The 21,195-nt window shown below is 45.1% G+C and overlaps 1 protein-coding gene across 5 annotated transcripts in view; it reads right to left on the reverse strand.

The window, feature by feature from the left end:
* Positions 1-21,012, reverse strand: part of LOC135514052 (smoothelin-like) — a 71,852-nt gene extending 50,840 nt beyond the window's left edge. For 4 of the 5 annotated variants that reach the window (XM_064937222.1, XM_064937219.1, XM_064937226.1 and 1 more), the window contains exon 1: positions 20,541-21,012. In XM_064937222.1, coding sequence (XP_064793294.1) covers positions 20,541-20,591 — 51 coding nt within the window. In that variant the 5' untranslated portion in view covers positions 20,592-21,012. The remainder of the gene's footprint in view (positions 1-20,540) is intronic. The other variant, XM_064937223.1, reaches the window with a different exon arrangement.
* Between the last annotated feature and the right edge of the window lie 183 nt (positions 21,013-21,195).

Raw genomic sequence — 21,195 nt, forward strand, 5'->3', positions numbered from 1 at the left:
GTCTGGCTGTGCTGTGCTGCTGGAGCCTTTTGGCCTTCCTCTGCCCTGTAAAGTCAAACAACTGTGGCAGTGCAGTCTAAGCACCTCTGGAATGGCTCCATGCTCACCCCAGCCTCACCATGGGAAACAGGCCCTACCCTCTTCTCTCCGGCCTGCCTCGCATGGTAGCCCCATCTGGCCCTCTTAAGACAAGCGAACACACACAGCAGAATCCCCAGCATCTTGAAAATGTTATGCCTGATCTCTGATCAGTCGTAGACCAGAGTTAAACGTAATCCTTCTTTTATGAGTGCTCAGTGTGCGACTTTCCCTTGCTTTGTTAAATAATCAAAGGAAGTTCAACATGGAGAGTGAGCAGTAGGAAGTGTTAGTTGGATATTAGTCTGTGAGAGCCAGGCAAGTTTGTATTGCTGTTGCTGCTGGGTCATGGTTTTATAGTTTGGCGACAAGTCATTTAACTTCAATAAAGCACAGAGTGAGGACCACCTGAGCATGGAGCGGACAATGAGAAACAGACAGCGTCCCAGCTGCTGCTGAGCTAATGGGCTCTAGGAGAGAGGCTGGGCCAGGCTGACCGTAAACCTAATGGGCTCTAGGAGAGAGGCTGGGCCAGGCTGACTGTAAACCTAATGGGCTCTAGGAGAGAGGCTGGGCCAGGCTGACTGCCAATGGGCTCTAGACTGGGCCAGGCTGAAAACCTAATGGGCTCTAGGAGAGAGGCTGGGCCAGGCTGACTGTAAACCTAAATGGGCTCTAGGAGAGGCTGGGCCAGGCTGACTGTAAACCTAATGGGCTCTAGGAGAGAGGCTGGGCCAGGCTGACTGTAAACCTAAATGGGCTCTAGGAGAGGCTGGGCCAGGCTGACTGTAAACCTAATGGGCTCTAGGAGAGATGCTGGGCCAGGCTGACTGTAAACTAATAGCCCAGCTCTCTAGCTCTCTCTGAGCCCCAGGTACTATCCCATAGACATTCACATCTATGGGTATGTAGCTTCTCTCTGCTATGGAGCAGTTCCCTGGGTGCTGTGGATGGCGGTTGATTGAGACCGCAGATGAAGTGGCTACTTAGAACTCTCATCCCAAAGCACGGAGTCTTTACACATCCTCAAGTGGCTTCATCAGTTAGAGGTGTTTTATTAGACAGAGGCAGGATGAAAAGTGTGTGTGCGTGTATGTGTGTCTGCAGGCAGCACACAGAATTTTTGTAAACCAGGTGCTTTAAAATGTCAGTGACAGCAGCACAAAGAGTATGGGAGAGTGGAGAGGAAGCAGTCTCCCGTCAGGTGGGACAAGCAGCAGGACTCTACTCCAACAGACAACAGCAACCTGTCAACACAAGCAGGGATGAAGAGCCCCATCTCCTCTGGTAGACAGCCTCGTCATCCTAACGTAGTCTACACTGCTATCTGCCCAGCAGCTAGCTAAGCAGCTAGCTAACGTCCACTGTCCACCAGCACTGTAGAAACTATTACACTCAACTGAACGACTCGATTAGTGAAGTGTTAGCTAGCTACATAGTTGTCTTTGCTGTCTTCGTATCCAAGATAATTGTGTAGTTTAGAGTGTGTAGACTTAGAGTGATTATCTTAATTTACCGAGGTTAGCTAGCCAGCTATTTGTCATCCTTAACGTAGGAGATGCTGCTAGCTAGCTAGCCAACAGCTAGCCAACCTCTACCGAATAGAACTTCAACTAACTTCCGCTTCGCTCCACAGGTAGTATCACATTTTCATTTCACTTCATTACAGTACAACGGTTTGATTTGTTTGATCGTAGCTAGCTAGCTACATAGCCGTCTTTGTATCTAAGACAATTGTGTAGTCTAGAGCGATTTTCTAGGTTAGCTTTTGTCGTTCTTTTAACGGTTAATCAACACTGCTAGCCAGCTAGCCCCGAATAGTGTAGAAACTATTACAGTACAACGGTTTGATTTGTTTGATCATAGCTAGCTAGCTACATAGCCGTCTTTGTATCTAAGACAATTGTGTAGTCTAGATTTTCTAGGTTAGCTAGCCAGCTATTTTCGTTCTTTTAACGTAACGTAACGCAATCAACACTGCTAGCTAGCCAGCTAGCCCCCGAATAGCAGCACTGTAGAAACTATTACACTCGACGGAACGACTGGATTAGTGTTGTGTCAACATCGCAGCCACTGCCAGCTAGCCTACAAAGTCAACAACGCAGCCACTGCCAGCTAGCCTACTCCAGCAGTACTGTATCATTTCAATCATTTTAGTCAATAAGATTCTTGCTACGTAAGCTTAACTTTCTGAACATTCGAGACGTGTAGTCCACTTGTCATTCCAATCTCCTTTGCATTAGCGTAGCCTCTTCTGTAGCCTGTCAACTATGTGTCTATCTATCCCTGTTCTCTCCTCTCTGCACAGACCATACATACGCTCCACACCGCGTGGCCGCGGCCACCTAATCTGGTGGTCCCAGCGCGCACGACCCACGTGGAGTTCCAGGTCTCCGGTAGCCTCTGGAACTGCCGATCTGCGGCCAACAAGGCAGAGTTCATCTCAGCCTATGCCTCCCTCCAGTCCCTCGACTTCTTGGCACTGACGGAAACATGGATCACCACAGATAACACTGCTACTCCTACTGCTCTCTCTTCGTCCGCCCACGTGTTCTCGCACACCCCGAGAGCTTCTGGTCAGCGGGGTGGTGGCACCGGGATCCTCATCTCTCCCAAGTGGTCATTCTCTCTTTCTCCCCTTACCCATCTGTCTATCGCCTCCTTTGAATTCCATGCTGTCACAGTTACCAGCCCTTTCAAGCTTAACATCCTTATCATTTATCGCCCTCCAGGTTCCCTCGGAGAGTTCATCAATGAGCTTGATGCCTTGATAAGCTCCTTTCCTGAGGACGGCTCACCTCTCACAGTCCTGGGTGACTTTAACCTCCCCACGTCTACCTTTGACTCATTCCTCTCTGCCTCCTTCTTTCCACTCCTCTCCTCTTTTGACCTCACCCTCTCACCTTCCCCCCCTACTCACAAGGCAGGCAATATGCTCGACCTCATCTTTACTAGATGCTGTTCTTCCACTAACCTCATTGCAACTCCCCTCCAAGTCTCTGACCACTACCTTGTATCCTTTTCCCTCTCGCTCTCATCCAACACTTCCCACACTGCCCCTACTCGGATGGTATCGCGCCGTCCCAACCTTCGCTCTCTCTCCCCCGCTACTCTCTCCTCTTCCATCCTATCATCTCTTCCCTCTGCTCATACCTTCTCCAACCTATCTCCTGATTCTGCCTCCTCAACCCTCCTCTCTTCCCTTTCTGCATCCTTTGACTCTCTATGTCCCCTATCCTCCAGGCCGGCTCGGTCCTCCCCTCCCGCTCCGTGGCTCGACGACTCATTGCGAGCTCACAGAACAGAGCTCCGGGCAGCCGAGCGGAAATGGAGGAAAACTCGCCTCCCTGCGGACCTGGCATCCTTTCACTCCCTCCTCTCTACATTTTCCTCCTCTGTCTCTGCTGCTAAAGCCACTTTCTACCACTCTAAATTCCAAGCATCTGCCTCTAACCCTAGGAAGCTCTTTGCCACCTTCTCCTCCCTCCTGAATCCTCCTCCCCCCCCCCCCTCCTCCCTCTCTGCAGATGACTTCGTCAACCATTTTGAAAAGAAGGTCGACGACATCCGATCCTCGTTTGCTAAGTCAAACGACACCGCTGGTTCTGCTCACACTGCCCTACCCTGTGCTCTGACCTCTTTCTCCCCTCTCTCCAGATGAAATCTCGCTTCTTGTGACGGCCGGCCGCCCAACAACCTGCCCGCTTGACCCTATCCCCTCCTCTCTTCTCCAGACCATTTCCGGAGACCTTCTCCCTTACCTCACCTCGCTCATCAACTCATCCCTGACCGCTGGCTACGTCCCTTCCGTCTTCAAGAGAGCGAGAGTTGCACCCCTTCTGAAAAAACCTACACTCGATCCCTCCGATGTCAACAACTACAGACCAGTATCCCTTCTTTCCTTTCTCTCCAAAACTCTTGAACGTGCCGTCCTTGGCCAGCTCTCCCGCTATCTCTCTCAGAATGACCTTCTTGATCCAAATCAGTCAGGTTTCAAGACTAGTCATTCAACTGAGACTGCTCTTCTCTGTATCACGGAGGCGCTCCGCACTGCTAAAGCTAACTCTCTCTCCTCTGCTCTCATCCTTCTAGACCTATCGGCTGCCTTCGATACTGTGAACCATCAGATCCTCCTCTCCACCCTCTCCGAGTTGGGCATCTCCGGTGCGGCCCATGCTTGGATTGCGTCCTACCTGACAGGTCGCTCCTACCAGGTGGCGTGGCGAGAATCTGTCTCCTCGCCACGCGCTCTCACCACTGGTGTCCCCCAGGGCTCTGTTCTAGGCCCTCTCCTATTCTCGCTATACACCAAGTCACTTGGCTCTGTCATAACCTCACATGGTCTCTCCTATCATTGCTATGCAGACGACACACAATTAATCTTCTCCTTTCCCCCTTCTGATGACCAGGTGGCGAATCGCATCTCTGCATGTCTGGCAGACATATCAGTGTGGATGACGGATCACCACCTCAAGCTGAACCTCGGCAAGACGGAGCTGCTCTTCCTCCCGGGGAAGGACTGCCCGTTCCATGATCTCGCCATCACGGTTGACAACTCCATTGTGTCCTCCTCCCAGAGCGCTAAGAACCTTGGCGTGATCCTGGACAACACCCTGTCGTTCTCAACTAACATCATGGCGGTGGCCCGTTCCTGTAGGTTCATGCTCTACAACATCCGCAGAGTACGACCCTGCCTCACACAGGAAGCGGCGCAGGTCCTAATCCAGGCACTTGTCATCTCCCGTCTGGATTACTGCAACTCGCTGTTGGCTGGGCTCCCTGCCTGTGCCATTAAACCCCTACAACTCATCCAGAACGCCGCAGCCCGTCTGGTGTTCAACCTTCCCAAGTTCTCTCACGTCACCCCGCTCCTCCGCTCTCTCCACTGGCTTCCAGTTGAAGCTCGCATCCGCTACAAGACCATGGTGCTTGCCTACGGAGCTGTGAGGGGAACGGCACCGCAGTACCTCCAGGCTCTGATCCGGCCCTACACCCAAACAAGGGCACTGCGTTCATCCACCTCTGGCCTGCTCGCCTCCCTACCACTGAGGAAGTACAGTTCCCGCTCAGCCCAGTCAAAACTGTTCGCTGCTCTGGCCCCCAATGGTGGAACAAACTCCCTCACGACGCCAGGACAGCGGAGTCAATCACCACCTTCCGGAGACACCTGAAACCCCACCTCTTCAAGGAATACCTAGGATAGGATAAGTAATCCTTCTCACCCCCCCCCCCTTAAATGATTTAGATGCACTATTGTAAAGTGGCTGTTCCACTGGATGTCAGAAGGTGAATTCACCAATTTGTAAGTCGCTCTGGATAAGAGCGTCTGCTAAATGACTTAAATGTAAATGGGAGAGCTAAAACGTTCCTGGAACAGCCCACATGGCCCAGGCACATCATAAGTGTGCCAATGGCTCCCTAACTTAAAAGGAGTGTGATGGGTAGCAGGGGATGTAAACGGGTTTAAACAAGCCACCCTGAACAGCCCCTGTAACTGGTAAAGGAGGAACCAGGAGGTGCAGTACTACTCGTGGGGAAGGCACAGGGTCACTGGGTTTGAGGCCTCTGTGGTTTAGTCAAATACAGAGCTAAGCGCCTCTTACTCAAGGGGGTACCCGTGTAATTTGACTGAAGAGAAAATGTGTGTGTGTGTGAGTGATAGAGAAAGGAAAAAGAGAAGATATGAATGAAGGGGAGACAAAAAAAAATAGTTAATGGTGGGATAGGATGTCAGGAGAGAAATTAAGGAAAATGAGTGTCATTATGCCAAAAATGGGCAGACAAGAGCAGAGTGGGAAAGGCCAGGTCATTCCTCACATTCCTGCTGACTCAGGAGTGGAGACAGGCAAGGAGGGCAATCAGAAACACACAGTCAGGGACTGGGACAGACAGGCTCACACAGATGACACATGGGCTAGAAGCATGTCCAGAGTAGGACATGTTCGAGGGCGCAGGCAGGAGAGGAGGAAATGAAAATGCACGTGTTCACTTCCACGCAGTGTCTCTCTCACACACTTCCACCACACAGGTCAGTCCCTTTATCCACAATGAGCTTTTTGCTGCGTGAATGCTATAATTGTATTACATATCCCAATATGCTGCCAAGTCCTTAACTAGGATTTAGTGTTTTACTTTGAGTAATTTAGAGATTTATTTATTCATTTTTCAGATAACAGAGAGCGCCTGGAGCCGGAGAGACAAACCAGTGAAAACAGGTGAGAGCTAGGCTACAACTATAGCACAAATTAAGCACACCAAATACTCCACCACATGCTGCCTGTGTGGGAGGGAGTCAATCACATTAATTTCTGTTGATCAAGACGAAGAATGCCCTAAAAACTTTCTTCATCCCATGAACAGAGAATGTGACGGACTGCAGATGGACGGTGGTCTGGCTGGCATTACCAGCTGTCCAGAATAATTACCCCAATCCTTACAACACAGACATTTAGATCACAAGATGAAACAATAACTTGTGATCATTAGGACTGACTTTGCCCCACGCCAACAGCACGTTACTAAGTAACAGCATCAGGTGTGTTCCAAAGAGTCTCCAACTGGCCAACATGTTCACAGGATTTAACCTAACGTCAACCCTGATAGGTCCAGACATGCAGGGCGAGAAAATGACTGTTGGCAGCAGGCCAGCAGCTGTAACCGTCTTTCCCTCCATCTGTCCATTTGGAAAAAGGGGGAAGAAGGAAAAGAAAAACTTGTGCCAACGACTGGGCCGGTACAGGAAAGTAATGAGTAATAGAGCAAATAAAACATACCTTTGACTTGGGCGTCTGCCAAGAAAAACACAAAATAACAAAAAGAACCAGACACGGACACACAGTTATTTCACTTTTGACTCCTAGGTGTGTGTAATCGATACAGGGAGCCAACTGTAGTGGTATACAGTGCCTTCAAGAATTTCATACCCCTTGACTTATTCCACACTTATTCCAGAATTCTAAATGGATTAAATAGACACACAATGACATAGTGAATGATGGCATTTACATAATCATCCCCACCCCTGAGTCAATACTTTGTAGAAGCACCTTTGGCAGTGATTACAGTTGTGAGTTTTTCTGGGTAAATCCCTTATAGCTTTCCAAACCTGGATTATTATTTTCAAAATTCTTCAAGCTGTCAAATTCGCTGTTGACCCTTGCTATACAACCATTTTTCAGGTCTTGCTGTAGATTTAAGTAAAAACTGGGCCACTCAGGAACATTCACTGTCCTCTTGGTAAGCAGCGCCAGGGTAGATTTGGCCTTGTGTTTTAGGTTACTGTCCTGCTGAAAGGTGAATTCATCTTCCAGTGTCTGGTTGGAAAGCATACTGAACCCCTAGGATTTTCCCTGTGCTTAGCTCCATTCACTTTCTTTTTTATCCTGACAAAGTCTGGTCCTTAACAATGACAAGCATACCCATAACATGATGCAGCCACCACTATGCTTGATATTTTGGAGAGTGGTACCCAGTAATGTGTTGAATCGGATTTGCCCCAAACATAACACTTTTGTATTCAGGACAAAAACAAAATTGCTTTCCCACATTTTTTACAATATTACTTTAGTGCCTTGTTGCAAACATGATGCATGTTTTGAATTGTTTTTATTCATTACATGTTTTCCTTTCACTCCGTCAATTAGGTTAGTATTGTGGAGTAACTACAATTTTGTTGATCCATCACAGCCATTAAACTCTAATTGTTTTAAAATTACCATTGGCCTCATGGTGAAACCCCTGTGTGGTTTCCTTCCTCTCCGGCAACTAAGTTAGGAAGGATGCCATTATCTTTGCAGTGACTGGGTGTATTGATACACCCCCCAAAGAGGAATTAATAACTTCACCATGTTCAAAGGGATATTCAGTGTCTGCTTTTTTTTTGGTTGTTATTTTTTTTACCCATCTACCCATCTTTGCGAGGCATTGGAAAACCTCCCTGGTCTTTATTATTGCATACACAGAGGGAATCCGTGCAACTTATGTGACTTGTTAAGCAAATGTTTTACTCCTGAACGGATTTAGGCTTGATATAAAGTGGTTGAATACTCTACTAACGCAATACATTTCAGCTTTACATTTTTTTTGTATTAATTTGTAAATAATTCTAAAACCCAAATTCCACTTTGACATTATGGGGTATTTTGTGTAGATCAGTGACAAAATATCAATTGAATCAATTTTAAAAATTCAGGCTGTAACACAACAAAATGTCGAAAAAGTCAAGTTGTGTGAATACTTTTTGAAGGCACTGCATTTCTATAATGGAACACACCGATATGTAGCTATACCCAGAGGAATCATGTGTTCTTACATTGGAATTATTTTAAATTCAGCTTATTTCAAGGTTTTATTTAACCTTTATTTAACCAGGTTAGTCAATTAAGAACATATTCTTATTTGAATTCATCCTGTTAGAATACCCAGCTTTGGTGAAGGCCTTGTCTGCATTAGCATTGGACCCAACACAGAACTTTTGACATGGGAAACAAAATGCTGCATCTGCAGTAACCAAGTATTACAGCCACTCTCCTATGAACCAGTTGCTATTAAATTCATGTTTTTGGACTGAGAACCTGCGGCTTGGGTAGGATTATAAGCTAAGCTGGGCTGGCTCTTCTTTTCCAAGATCGTCAGGAACAGTTGGAGGGGGCTGTCAAGCCATTATCCTGGTAACGCTTGTGGAAGGGTGGGTAGGCTCTGCAAGCGGAACTAGCTAGAGCTCCGCAGCATCGTCGCTGCTGGATTTGCTGGCGGCCTTGGTGATTTGATGCTGCTCCTCATCACTCTCCTTCTGGATTTGTTTGGGTAATGTGAAACCAATTTGTGATATATATTGTGGCATATTAGCTGTTTCGAGCTAGCAAAATAGGCTAAGGCTAATAACATTAACACTTTACAGCTAGCTAAGAAGCTAACTCTGTAGTGGTGAGGCAAAGTTGAGTGAAGCAACTTCAACAGTAAGCTTGACCCCGCCCTTATAAATCTAAATCAAATATTATAAGTGGAGGCGTATCACGTTATTCATTTAGCCTACCAGAGATTAGTTTTTCCCGCTTTTTATTGAAACCCAAAGGAGTGATTCCTAACCACCCTAGTGGCTTTCCACAGCCCCCATACACCCACTGAGACGCGCTCTGTTCATTGTGCTAACACAGCACAGCGAATAGACAGATTTTGCGGCAACCTGTCACTCAATTTTTACATAGGGACATAAAACCAAAACTGACAGGGGCACACATTTCAACTGAAGGGGCTAGGCCCCCTTTTGCCTCCTTGTGGAGCTGGGCCCACCCACGCATGGAACTCCTCATAACAGAGCCTGCATGAAGAGGATCCCTTCTCTATCCCCCTTTCATCACTCTTCCATCTTTCTCTCTGTTACCCCCTCTGAAAACAATGGCTGCACAGTATAGTGAGGTGTAATCTGGCCCTGGGTTATTCAGTGCATATTAAACTCCTTTATTTCTCATTGGAAGCTACAGGCTGGGGCCAGGCAGGAAACCAAGTCTTTCAGCCGTCTCATATGCAATAAGGCTCTTATATACTATGATCATATTTCCATTTGAAATGGGTGTGGTATGTATTACTCATGTTGTTTGCCAGTGGCATTGGGGAATGGTTCAGAAAGTTTCCCTGTCTGTTATGATGGACTTTCAGTTCTCTTTTATGACAGCTAACAGCTAGCTAGTGGTGGGATGCCAAGACACAGCAGGACACCTGAGACCCTCCAGTTATATACGTAACTTACCTCTGAGTCCATCGCTCTCAACTCTGTTTGTTTGTTCCTGTCTATCTCTCGGTTTGTGCCAGGCTGGCTTCCTCATTGGCAGCTGGTAATCCGCTCTGACTCGGCTCTGAGGAGTGTGCTATGCCCTTACAAGGACAAACTAACTCTGGGCCTCACACTGGAGTCTGAGGCACTGATCCAATCTGCTGCTTTGCTACACTAACCCCCTTTCAGGAAATTATTACACCCCCCATCATACACACAAACACCCACTTTTCATCCTTTGTTTTGAATATGTTTTCAGCCGTAAACACTTGAGCTCTTACTGGATGCCCGTCAGGATGTCTACCCAAACCACACGTTTGATATACCCGTCAAATTAACAAAAACAGTTGAACTGGAATCGAGACATACTTTTTCATTGACCAATACGCGCGCACACCCGCTGTCAGTCAAAAGTTTACCACACAACCTTGAGGGTTTGTTGTGCTCTGAGACCGGGCTTGGGGGAGGAGGATTCCTTCCAGAGGTAGGCTGTGATATAGAGTGAATACAGCCCGGAGTGGAGTAAGCAGCAGGACGTTGCTCAGGCCATGTGATTGTAAGTCGCTCGGTACCTTGGGGAAGGTGGCTGGTTTTTCTCTACCCTGACACACAGCAGAGACACTGTCTCTGCCTGCCCGTCATCCTACAGCAGGGATGGGCAACTCCAGTCCTCGGAGGCCTGATTGGTTTCACTTTTGCTTCAGCTAACACACCAGACTCAACTAATCATGATCTTCAGTTTAGAATTCAATTAGTTTAATGAGCTGTGTTTGCTAGGGATGGAGAAAAAGTGACACCACTTCAGCCCCCGAGGTCTAGAGTTGCCCATCCCAGGCCTACAGGGAGAGTGACCAGAGCATGGCAATATGTGTTTTCCTCTGTGGTTAAGACCTGGACTGCACTGGCCAGAAGTGTTGAGGCACGGAGTTCAAGACAGCAGCACTGTACTGAACTGTATGTGATCGCAACACCAACACCTCCATGTATCCCTTGCCAAGCCACTCTTCTTAGTGTCTCGTCCACATGACTTCTGACACTTGGCCATGCCTATAATTTGTGATCAACTTTTCAACTAAACCTTGACACCATATTTACTATAGCTTTGTAACAAGCAAGCTGAAACTGCTCAAGAACTACCCTTGAGATGCGGTCCTCACCTGACCTCATAATCTGAGACTTAGCTATAAGGCATCATTCTGGAGATAAGTAGGTGACACAATGTAACTATGTGGTACCATTGTTGTGGTGATATTAAGGCTTGGACTGGTATGTAGCTGCTCTGGTTTGTTTTCCCTACTGTAGTGTTTCACCACAGACCGGCAGAGACGTACGTGGGCTTGGTGCTTTATTCTGTGGTGTCCTCAGGAGCCTGTCCCCAGCTGGTGGGCATTATGAGCAGGGCCTGGTGCGTCATAATGGCCCGCTAATTGACAGCAATTGATTGGGCTACTTCAGCTGAATTACTTTTTGGACAAGTTTGAGGTTTTCATTCCATGGAAATGTGCCACTAGTCTATAAGAAGTTGACTCACACGGGGCTGCATGCCTTTAAAAGGATGTTTATTAAAAAGTTTTAAGCTCATTTTAACCACAGTACATTAAGTAATTTGCCACGTTTCCCATAGGCAGTGAAACAAGGCTCCCAGCTCTGCTCATAACTTCAGATCTATGGTGTATTTGATGGAGGAAATGAAAAGGGTTCAAATGTCACAGGATCGCCTGCCTGCCTTTTTTTCCTCGGCCTCCTCCCTCGTCTCTTCTGTCTGTGAGAACCACCCCACCTTCGTTTCCTAATGCGCCACCTAATGAACCCCTAACTGCCTGGATCTTGAGGCTCCACCTTCCTTTCCCACCAGTGTCATGGTGATCAAGACAGAACATCCCAGGAGAGCGGAGTGCTCTTGGTCCAGCAGAGAGCTATATACTGGCTATAGAACATTCAGTACTGTGAGAATAGTGCCTCTGCTTAGTTAACGCTCCTTTCTGCATAAGTGTTGTTTTTGTTTGACCAAAGTGACAGTTATTAACCTGTGCATGACAGTTTTCAGTTTGAAAAATGCACATTGGTACAGGGAGCCCTTACTAATCATCTGGACGTGTCCCTGTCTACAACTCCTTTCCTCTCTCTCCTGCCATACAGTACCTTCAGAAAGTATTTACACCCCTTGAATTTTTCAAAATATTGTTACAGCCTGAATTTGAAATGGATTCAAATTGGGATTTAATACCCCATAATGTCAAGGTGGATTTTGAAAATATTTTTTTTGATGACTACCTCGTCTCTGTACCCCACACATACAATGATCTGCAAGGTCCCTCAGTTGAGCAGTGCATTTCAGACACAAAGACCAAGGAGGTTTTCCAATGTCTCGCAAAGAAGGGCGCCTATGGGTAAAAATTCAACCTTGAATATCCCTTTGAGCATGGTGAAGTTACTAATTACACTTTGAAGGGTGTATCGATACACCCAGTCACTGCAAAGATAAAGGCATCCTTCCTAACTTAGTTGCCTGAGAGGAAGGACACCACACGGGGATTTCACCATGAGACCAATGGTGATTTTAAAACAGTTAGAGTTTAATGGCTGTGATAGTAAATGTAGATAATCCACAATACTAACCTAATTGACAGAGTGAAAAGAAAGCCTGTAAAGAATAAAAACAATTCAAAACATGCATCATGTTTGCAACAAGGCACTAAAGTAATATTGCAAAAAAATGTGGAAAAGCAATTACATTTTTGTCCTGAATACAAAGTGTTATGTTTGGGGCAAATCCGATTCAACACATTACTGGGTACCACTCTCCAAAATATCAAGCATAGTGGTGGCTGCATCATGTTATGGGTATGCTTGTCATTGTTAAGGACCAGACTTTGTCAGGATAAAAAAAGAAAGTGAATGGAGCTAAGCACAGGGAAAATCCTAGGGGTTCAGTATGCTTTCCAACCAGACACTGGAAGATGAATTCACCTTTCAGCAGGACAGTAACCTAAAACACAAGGCCAAATCTACCCTGGCGCTGCTTACCAAGAGGACAGTGAATGTTCCTGAGTGGCCCAGTTTTTACTTAAATCTAGAGCAAGACCTGAAAATGGTTGTATAGCAAATGGTCAACAGCGAATTTGACAGAGCTTGAAGAATTTTGAAAATAATAATCCAGGTGTGGGAAGCTAAGAGACTTACCCAGAAAAACTCACAACTGTAATCACTGCCAAAGGTGCTTCTACAAAGTATTGACTCAGGGCTGTGAATGATTATGTAAATGCAATCATTCACTATGTCATTGTGTGTAGATGGGTGAGGGGAAAAACATCTATTTAATCCATTTTGAGGCCGAAGGTGATTAAAACAGTTGGCTGTGATAGGCAAAAAAATGAGGAAATTATAGTTACTCCACAATACGAACCTAAATGACAGTAAAAATTAGGAAGCCTGTATGTAATAATAAGTATTCAAAAATATGAATGATCAAAAGTATGTGGACACTTGCTCAAACATCTCATTCCAAAATCATGGCCATTAATATGGAGTTGGTCCCTCCACTAGATGTTGGAACATTGTTGAGGGGACTTGCTTCAATTCAGCCACAAAAGCCTTAGTGAGGTCGGGTACTGATGTTGGGCGATTAGGCCTGGCTCGCAGTCGGCGTTCCAATTCATCCCAAAGGTTTTTGATGGAGTTGAGGTCAGGGCTCTGTGCGGGCCAGTCAAGTTTTTCCTCACCGATCGACAAAACATTTCTATATTTAGTTAGTAGTTTTTACCCTTTTTTCTCTCCAATTGGTAGGTACAGCTTTGTCCCATCGCTGCAACTCCCGTACGGACTCTGGAGAGGCGAAGGTCGAGAGTCATGCATCATCCGAAACACGACTCCCTCCAAGCTGCACTGTTTCTTGACACACTACTTGCTTAATCCGGAAGCCAGCCGCACCAAAGTGTCGGAGGACACACCGTACAGCTGGCGACCGAAGTCAGCATGCATGCGCCCGGCCACCACAAGGAGCGCTAGAGCGCGATAGGACAAGGACATCCCAGCCGGCCAAACCCCCCATAACCCAGACAATGCTGGGACAATTGTGTGCCGCCTCATGTGTCTCTCGGTTGAGGCCAGCAGAGACACTGCTCGGTCATGGCCGGCTGCGATGCAGTGCCTCAGACCGCTGCGCCACTCGGGCGCCCAACAAACCATTTCTGTATGGACCTTACTTTGTGCATGGGGGCATTGTAATGCTGAAACTGCTCCCGACAAACAGTTCTTGTGCTGACGTTGCTTCCAGAGGCAGTGTGGAACTCGGTAGTGAGTGTTGCAACCGAGGAAAAAACATTTTTAAGCGCTTCAGCACTCGGCATTCACATTCTGTGAGCTTGTGTGGCCTATCACTTCATGGCTGAGCCGTTGTTGCTCCTAGACGTTTCAACTTCAAAATAACAGCACTTAGTTGATCGAGGCAGCTCTAGGAGGGCAGACATTTGACGAACTGACTTGTTGGAAAGGTGGCATCCTATGACAGTGCCACGCTGAAAGTCACTGAGCTCTTCAGTAAGGCCATTCTACTGCCAATGTTTGTCTATGGAGATTGCATGGCGGTGTACTCAATTTTATACACCTGTCAGCAACGGGTGTAGCTGAAATAGCCAAATCCATTTTCTGCCTCCCATTCAAAACCACCACGTTCTCAGTTTCCAATTTCTTTGTTCCTATTGTTCTGACCTTTACCTCCATATTTGATCCTAAAAGTATTGCACAACACGAGGGGAGTTCACACCTACATGCAGCTTAGAGCAACCATTGTAATGCTGTCATAATGTATTTACATTAGAGTGGACAGGCACAAAAGAAAGAGGACCCCTCATCATTGTACACCATGTCACAAGCTTTCTAAGCAGGCCTGGTTCTTTGCTCCTGTTGATGTCCTCTCTGAAATCCCTGATAACAGCAACTTGGTGCATGATGGGTAGCCCTACTCCAAATATGGAACATGTATTTACCCTCACGACACAAGTCTAATTGAATCTCGGCACGACATCTTTGTTGGACTTAAAACACTTTCATGCTTGAGTTCCAAATACCTCTAATGGTCGCCCCAGCGTGAGTTGTTTTTATGCACGTGATGTTAGAATGTTCTCTCCGTTCCAGAATGTGATTGGTACGCAACAGTACATTTAATCCTCATTGCCCTCAAGCCAAGGCACGCAGCCTGTTTTTAATTTATAGGCTGATTTCAACTAGTCAATTTCAAATTATTTTACATTTTTTTATTTTCTAAGAACAGTTTGAATTGAGGTGTGTTCCGCCTCATTCATTTACAAAAGTATTAATTTTACTTTTGCGGCCCAATTAATTTTGACATTTCTGACCCGGACAAAATTCCCCAAACAGTTCCCAATTGTTTGTGCAGTTCAAGTCTGCAGACATTTTGCGCATCTCCCACACACACAGTCTGTTGCCTGCATCACAGTCATAGCCGTTTTCGTTACCAATAATAACTTTGGAAATGAGTGCGTTTCTATCAAAGTGCCTTATTACGTTACAATAGTTTCTATGTGATTTGCATGTGAACTGTACATCCAATTACAAAAAATACCCTGTTCAGTAACTATGTGGCAACTGAGGGCAGGCTCGATCAGATGGAAAAAATATCTTCTTATACCACTTGGTTGTTTTCAGAGTACATTCCACAAAGCTGTTTATCATGTCTGCCTAATCCAATGCCCCCATTGAGGTTATAGTCAAGCACAGTCTGGTTTGATTTTTCTCTCCCCCATCAGGTGGTCCACCTTCATTGTGGCCGACATGGTTACTGTTTGGACAGTGGAGGACATGGATGTCTCGTTTGTCATGCCACTTTACTGCCAGCTGTTGACCGTTCTCCTCCCCTCGCTGCATCTTCCTGCAGCCGAAAGCAGGCATCGACTTCCTGTTTGACCTGACTGTACCACAGGCCCCTGTGCTGTTGGAGAGCAGATGCTGGAAGAGTGTTAGGACTGCTCTAACAATTGTCCACATACAAAGTGTGTCCTTTGCTGAGCTGAGGAGCCAGCATGGTCATCATCATGGAACCGGACACCCCAAGCCCCTCATACTCATCAATGCATAGATCCTTGTATGGCACAAAAACTCAACCAAGCGTTATTGCCAGGCTGGTAAGAACATTTCTTATTTTGTATAACGGGTCATTTAGGATGGCAGTAGCATTGTTGACGAAATGCAGGCATCACAGCAGAACTAGGAAGCGGTCTTGGGAAAAGGAGGTTGGCAAAGGAGGGAGTTGCAAACATAGGATCTGTGCTCTAGTATTCTCTTAGAGAGTTCTTTACTATCCCTGTGAGAAGGACTATCCTCAGGAAGGTATATATTTCAATAATTGTGGTTGTCCCCCCCACTCCTGGCTCTCTTCTCCTGTAGCTCAAAGGCATAGTGATTGGTCTCTACAAGAGGTCGACCGATTAATCAGAATGGACAATTAATTAGGGTCGATTTCAAGTTTTCATAACAATCGGAAATCTGTATGTATGTATGTATGTATACATATACACACACATATATATATATATTATATATATATATATTTTTTTTTACAACTTTATTAAACAAGGCAAGTCAGTTAAGAACACATTCTTATTTTCAATGGCGGCCTAGGAACAGTGGGTTAACTGCCTTGTTCAGGGGCATAAGGACTGATTTTTACCTTGTCAGCTCAGGGATTCAATCTTGCAACCTTACGGTTAACTAGTCCAACGCTCTAACCACCTGCCTCACGAGGAGCCTGCCTGTTACACGAATGCAGTAAGAAGCCAAGGTAAGTTGTTAGCTAGCATTAAACCTATCTTATAAAAAACAATCATAATCACTAGTTATTGGTTGATACACATGGTTGATGATATTACTAGTTTATCTAGCGTGTCATGCTGTGCATATAATCAATGTGGTGCGCATTCTCACAAAAGGACTGTCGTTGCTCCAACGTGTACCCAACCATAAACATCAATACCTTTCTTAAAATCAATACACAGAAGTATATATTTTTAAAAATGCATATTTCGCAGGCAATATTAACCAGGTGAAATTGTGTCACTTCTCTTGCGTTCATTGCACAGCGTCAGGGTAAATGCAACAGTTTGGGCAGCCTGGCTCATTTCGAACTAATTTGCCAGAATTTTACGTAATTATGACATAACATTGAAGGTTGTGCAATGTAACAGCAATATTTAGACTTCGGGATGCCATCCGTTAGATAAAATACAGAACGGTTCAGTTTTTCACTGAAAGAATAAACATTTTGTTTTCAAAATGATAGTTTCCGGAGTCTACCATATTAAATGACCTAAGGCTCGTATTTCTGTGTGTTATTATGTTATAATTAAGTCTATGATTTGACATTTGATAGAGCAGTCCAGCAGGCTCGTAAGCATTCATTCAAACAGCACTTTCGTATGTTTTGCCAGCAGCTCTTCGCTGTGCTTCAAGCATTGAGCTGTTTATGACTTCAAGCCTATCAACTCCTGAGATTAGGCTGGTGTAACCAATGTGAAATGGCTAGCTCGTTAGCGGCGTGCGCGCTAATAGCGTTTCAAACGTCACTCGCTCTGAGACTTGGAGTAGTTGTTCCCCTTGCTCTGCATGGGTAACGCTGCTTCGAGGGTGGCTGTTGTCGATGTGTTCCTGGTTCGAGCCCAGGTAGGGGCGAGGAGAGGGACAGAAGCTATACTGTTACACTGGCATTAGTAAAGTGCCTATAAGAACATCCAATAGTCAAGGGTATATGGAATACAAATTGTAGAGAGAAATAGTCCTATAATTACTAGAACTACAACCTAAAACCTCTTACCTGGGAATATTGACTCATGTTAAAAGGAACCACCAGCTTTGATATGTTCTCATGTTCTAAGCAAGGAACTTACATTAGCTTTCTTACATGGCACATATTGCACTTTTACTTTCTTCTCCAACACTTTGTTTTTGCATTATTTAAACCAAATTGTACATGTCATTATTTATTTGAGGCTAAATTGATTTTAAAATTTGTATTATATTAAGTTCAAATAAGTTTTCATTCAGTATTGTTGTACTTGTCATTATTACAAATACATTATTTTTTAAATCATCCGATTTTAATCGGTATCGGCTTTTTTTGGTCCTCCAATAATCGGTATCGGCGTTGAAAAATCATAGTCGGTCGACCTCCAGACCAAAGGACAAATTTCCACTGGTCTAATGTCCATTGCTCGTGTTTCCTGGCCCAAGCAAGTGTCTTCTTATTGCTGTCCTTTAGTAGTGGTTTCTTTGCAGCAATTAGACCATGAAGGCCTGATTTCACGCAGTCTCCTCTGAGCAGTTGATGTTGAGATGTGTCTGTAACTTGAACTCGGAAGCATTTATTCGGGCTGCGATTTTTGAGGCTGGTAACTCTAATGAACTTATCCTCTGCAGCAGAGGTAACTCTGGGTCTTCCATTCCTGTGGCAGTCCTCATGAGAGCCAGTTTCATCATAGTGCTGGAAAGCCCCATGTTGCAAGGATCTGTACACAATTCCTGGAAGCTCAAAATGTCCCAGTTATTCCATAGCCTGCATACTCAGACATGTCACCCATTGAGCATGTTTGGCATGTTCTGGATCGACGTGTACAGTGTGTTCCAGTTTCCGCCAATATCCAGCAACTTTGCACAGCCATTGAAGAGGAGTGGGACAATATTCCACAGGCCACAATCAATAGCCTGATCAACTCCATGCGAAGGAGATGTGTAGCGATGCAATAGGCAAATGGACACACCAGTACTGACTGGTTTTCAGATCCCCACCCATACTTTATTTGTTTATGTATCTGTGACCAAGAGGCATATCTGTATTCCCAGTCATGTGAAATCCATAGATTAGTGCCTAATGAATTTATTTCAATTGTCCGATTTCTTTATAGGAACTTTAACTCAGTAAAATCTTTAATTGTTGAATGTTGTTCATATTTATGTTCAGTATAAGCTCAATCAATTAACTGACCAACATTTCGATCCCACACATGATCATCCCTCACTGTTTTTATAAAACAGGTCACTGCAATCTGGACTCAGGGGTAGACATAAACTTACATTTTTTTTTTAATTACTCAGAATTAACTAGGCAAGTCAGTTAAGAACAAATTCTTATTTACAATGACGGCCTACCAGGAAACAGTGGGTTAACTGTCAGCTCGGGGATTCGATCCAGCAACCTTTCGGTTACTGGCCCAACGCTTTAACTACTAGGCTATCTGCCGCCCCAACACTCAAATTAGTATGATACATAAGGTATGTATCATTTGTGGATGTCCATAATCCATTTCGTATGACATGTTACAAGTTTCAATTCGTACGATGTTACCAATTTGCAGAAGTATAATACACATCTGCTCGTCGAACATCAAAATTCTAAAATCCTGGGCATTAATATGGAGTTGGTCCCCCCCTTTGCCGCTATAAACAGCCCCCACTCTTCTGGGAAGGCTTTCCACTAGATGTTGGAACATTGCTGCGGGGACTTGCTTCCATTCAGCCACAAGAGCATTAGTGAGGTAGGGCACTGATATTGGGTGATTAGGCCTGGCTCGCAGTCTGCATTACAATTCAACCCAAAGGTGTTGAATGGGGTTGAGGTCAGGGCAGGCCAGTCAAGTTCTTCCACATCGAGCTCGACAATCCATTTCTTTATGGACCTCGTTTTGCACAGGGGGCATTGTCATGCTGAAACAGGAAAGGGCCTTCCCCAAACTGTTGCCACAAAGTTGGAAGCACAGAATTGTCTATAATGTCATTGTGTGCAATAGTGTTAAGATTTCCCTTCGCTGGAACTAAAGGGACTAGCCCAAACCATGAAAAACAGCCCCAGACCACTATTCATCCACCAAACTTTACAGTTAGCACTATGCATTAGGGCAGGTAGGGTTCTCCTGACATCCACCAAACCCAGATTCGGACATCGGACTGCCAGATGGGGAAGTGTGATTCATCACTCCAGAGAATGTGTTTCCACTGCTCCAGAGTCCAATGGTGGAAAGTTTTAACTACCAAGCTTAAGCTTGTGTGCAGCTGCTCGCCATGGAAACCCATTTCATGAAGCTCCCGACCTTGTGCTGAAGTTGCTTCCAGAGGCAGTTTGGAACTCTGTAGTGATTGTTGCAACCGAGGACCTGTTCTGTGAGCTTGTGTGGCCTACCACTTCGCAGCTGAGCCGTTATTGCTCCTAGACATTTCTACTTCACAATAACATAACTTACAGTTGACTGGGGCAGCTCTAGCAGGGCAGAAATTTGATGAACTGACTTGGAAAAGTGTCATCCTTCAACGTGATGGTGCCACGTTGAAAGTCACCGAGCTCTTCAGTAAGGCCCTTCTACTGCCAATGTTTGTCAATGGAGATTGCATGGCTGTGTGCTCGATTTTATACACCTGTCAGCAACGGGTGTAACTGAAATGGCCGAATCCACAAATTTGAATGGCAGGGCACATACATTATATATACAAAAGTATGTTACGAATCCCTAACGCTAACATTAGCTAGGTGGCTAACGTTAGCTGGGTTAGGGGTTACGGTTAAAAGGGTTAGCTAGCATGCTCTCCCAGGCCCAATTATTCTCAGGTGTGTTAAAAAAAAATTTTGAACTCTATAGTTTAATTACACACAACAGGATAAATAAATCAGGGTATACTTCACACTCACCATGTTCCGAAGCGACGGTTCATCCAATGTTGAATATCTTTCAGCTGACATTTTCAGTATTTAGGGTAACGTCACAATGACAGGTAAAATGTTCAAAAAGGAAGAAAAAGCCGGCTTTTGATTTGGAAACGTCCTTCAAACAAAGAACCAGGCGCGTTAAACGTGGGGACCCTATGCGTTTACTAAAGCAGACCAGCAGGATACAAATGCTGGCAACAATTGTCTCCCTTTCACGTGTCGGAATTGATGCTCCACCTGCTCGAATATTTACGGTTTCTTCCAAGCAACTTTACATAGAACTTGTCTTATCACAATGCAAATTCCTGCCACAAAATAACTTTTGGATTACGTTAATAAAAAACGACTTGAGTGCTATAGAGATGGAAAAACATATACTTTTTAAACTCTGCCTTTTATTACTTATCTCTCCTAAAACCTTTAGAATACGAGAACCGGAGTTTGAAACAGAAAGCGCGAGCTTTGAATCCAGAATTCCCACTAAGTCTGTCCCGCCCATTCAATAGACTCCTCGACCAATTGAAAAACAGATATTCAAAACTGACACTGTGGATGGATTGTTTGTCAAGAAGTAATTAATTATTTTTGCAAAAATCTTGCTTATATATAAAAAATAAATTAAAAAATAAACAAGTAG

The sequence above is a fragment of the Oncorhynchus masou genome, chromosome 25 (assembly GCF_036934945.1).
Source record: "Oncorhynchus masou masou isolate Uvic2021 chromosome 25, UVic_Omas_1.1, whole genome shotgun sequence".
Classification (NCBI taxonomy): Eukaryota; Metazoa; Chordata; class Actinopteri; order Salmoniformes; family Salmonidae; genus Oncorhynchus; species Oncorhynchus masou.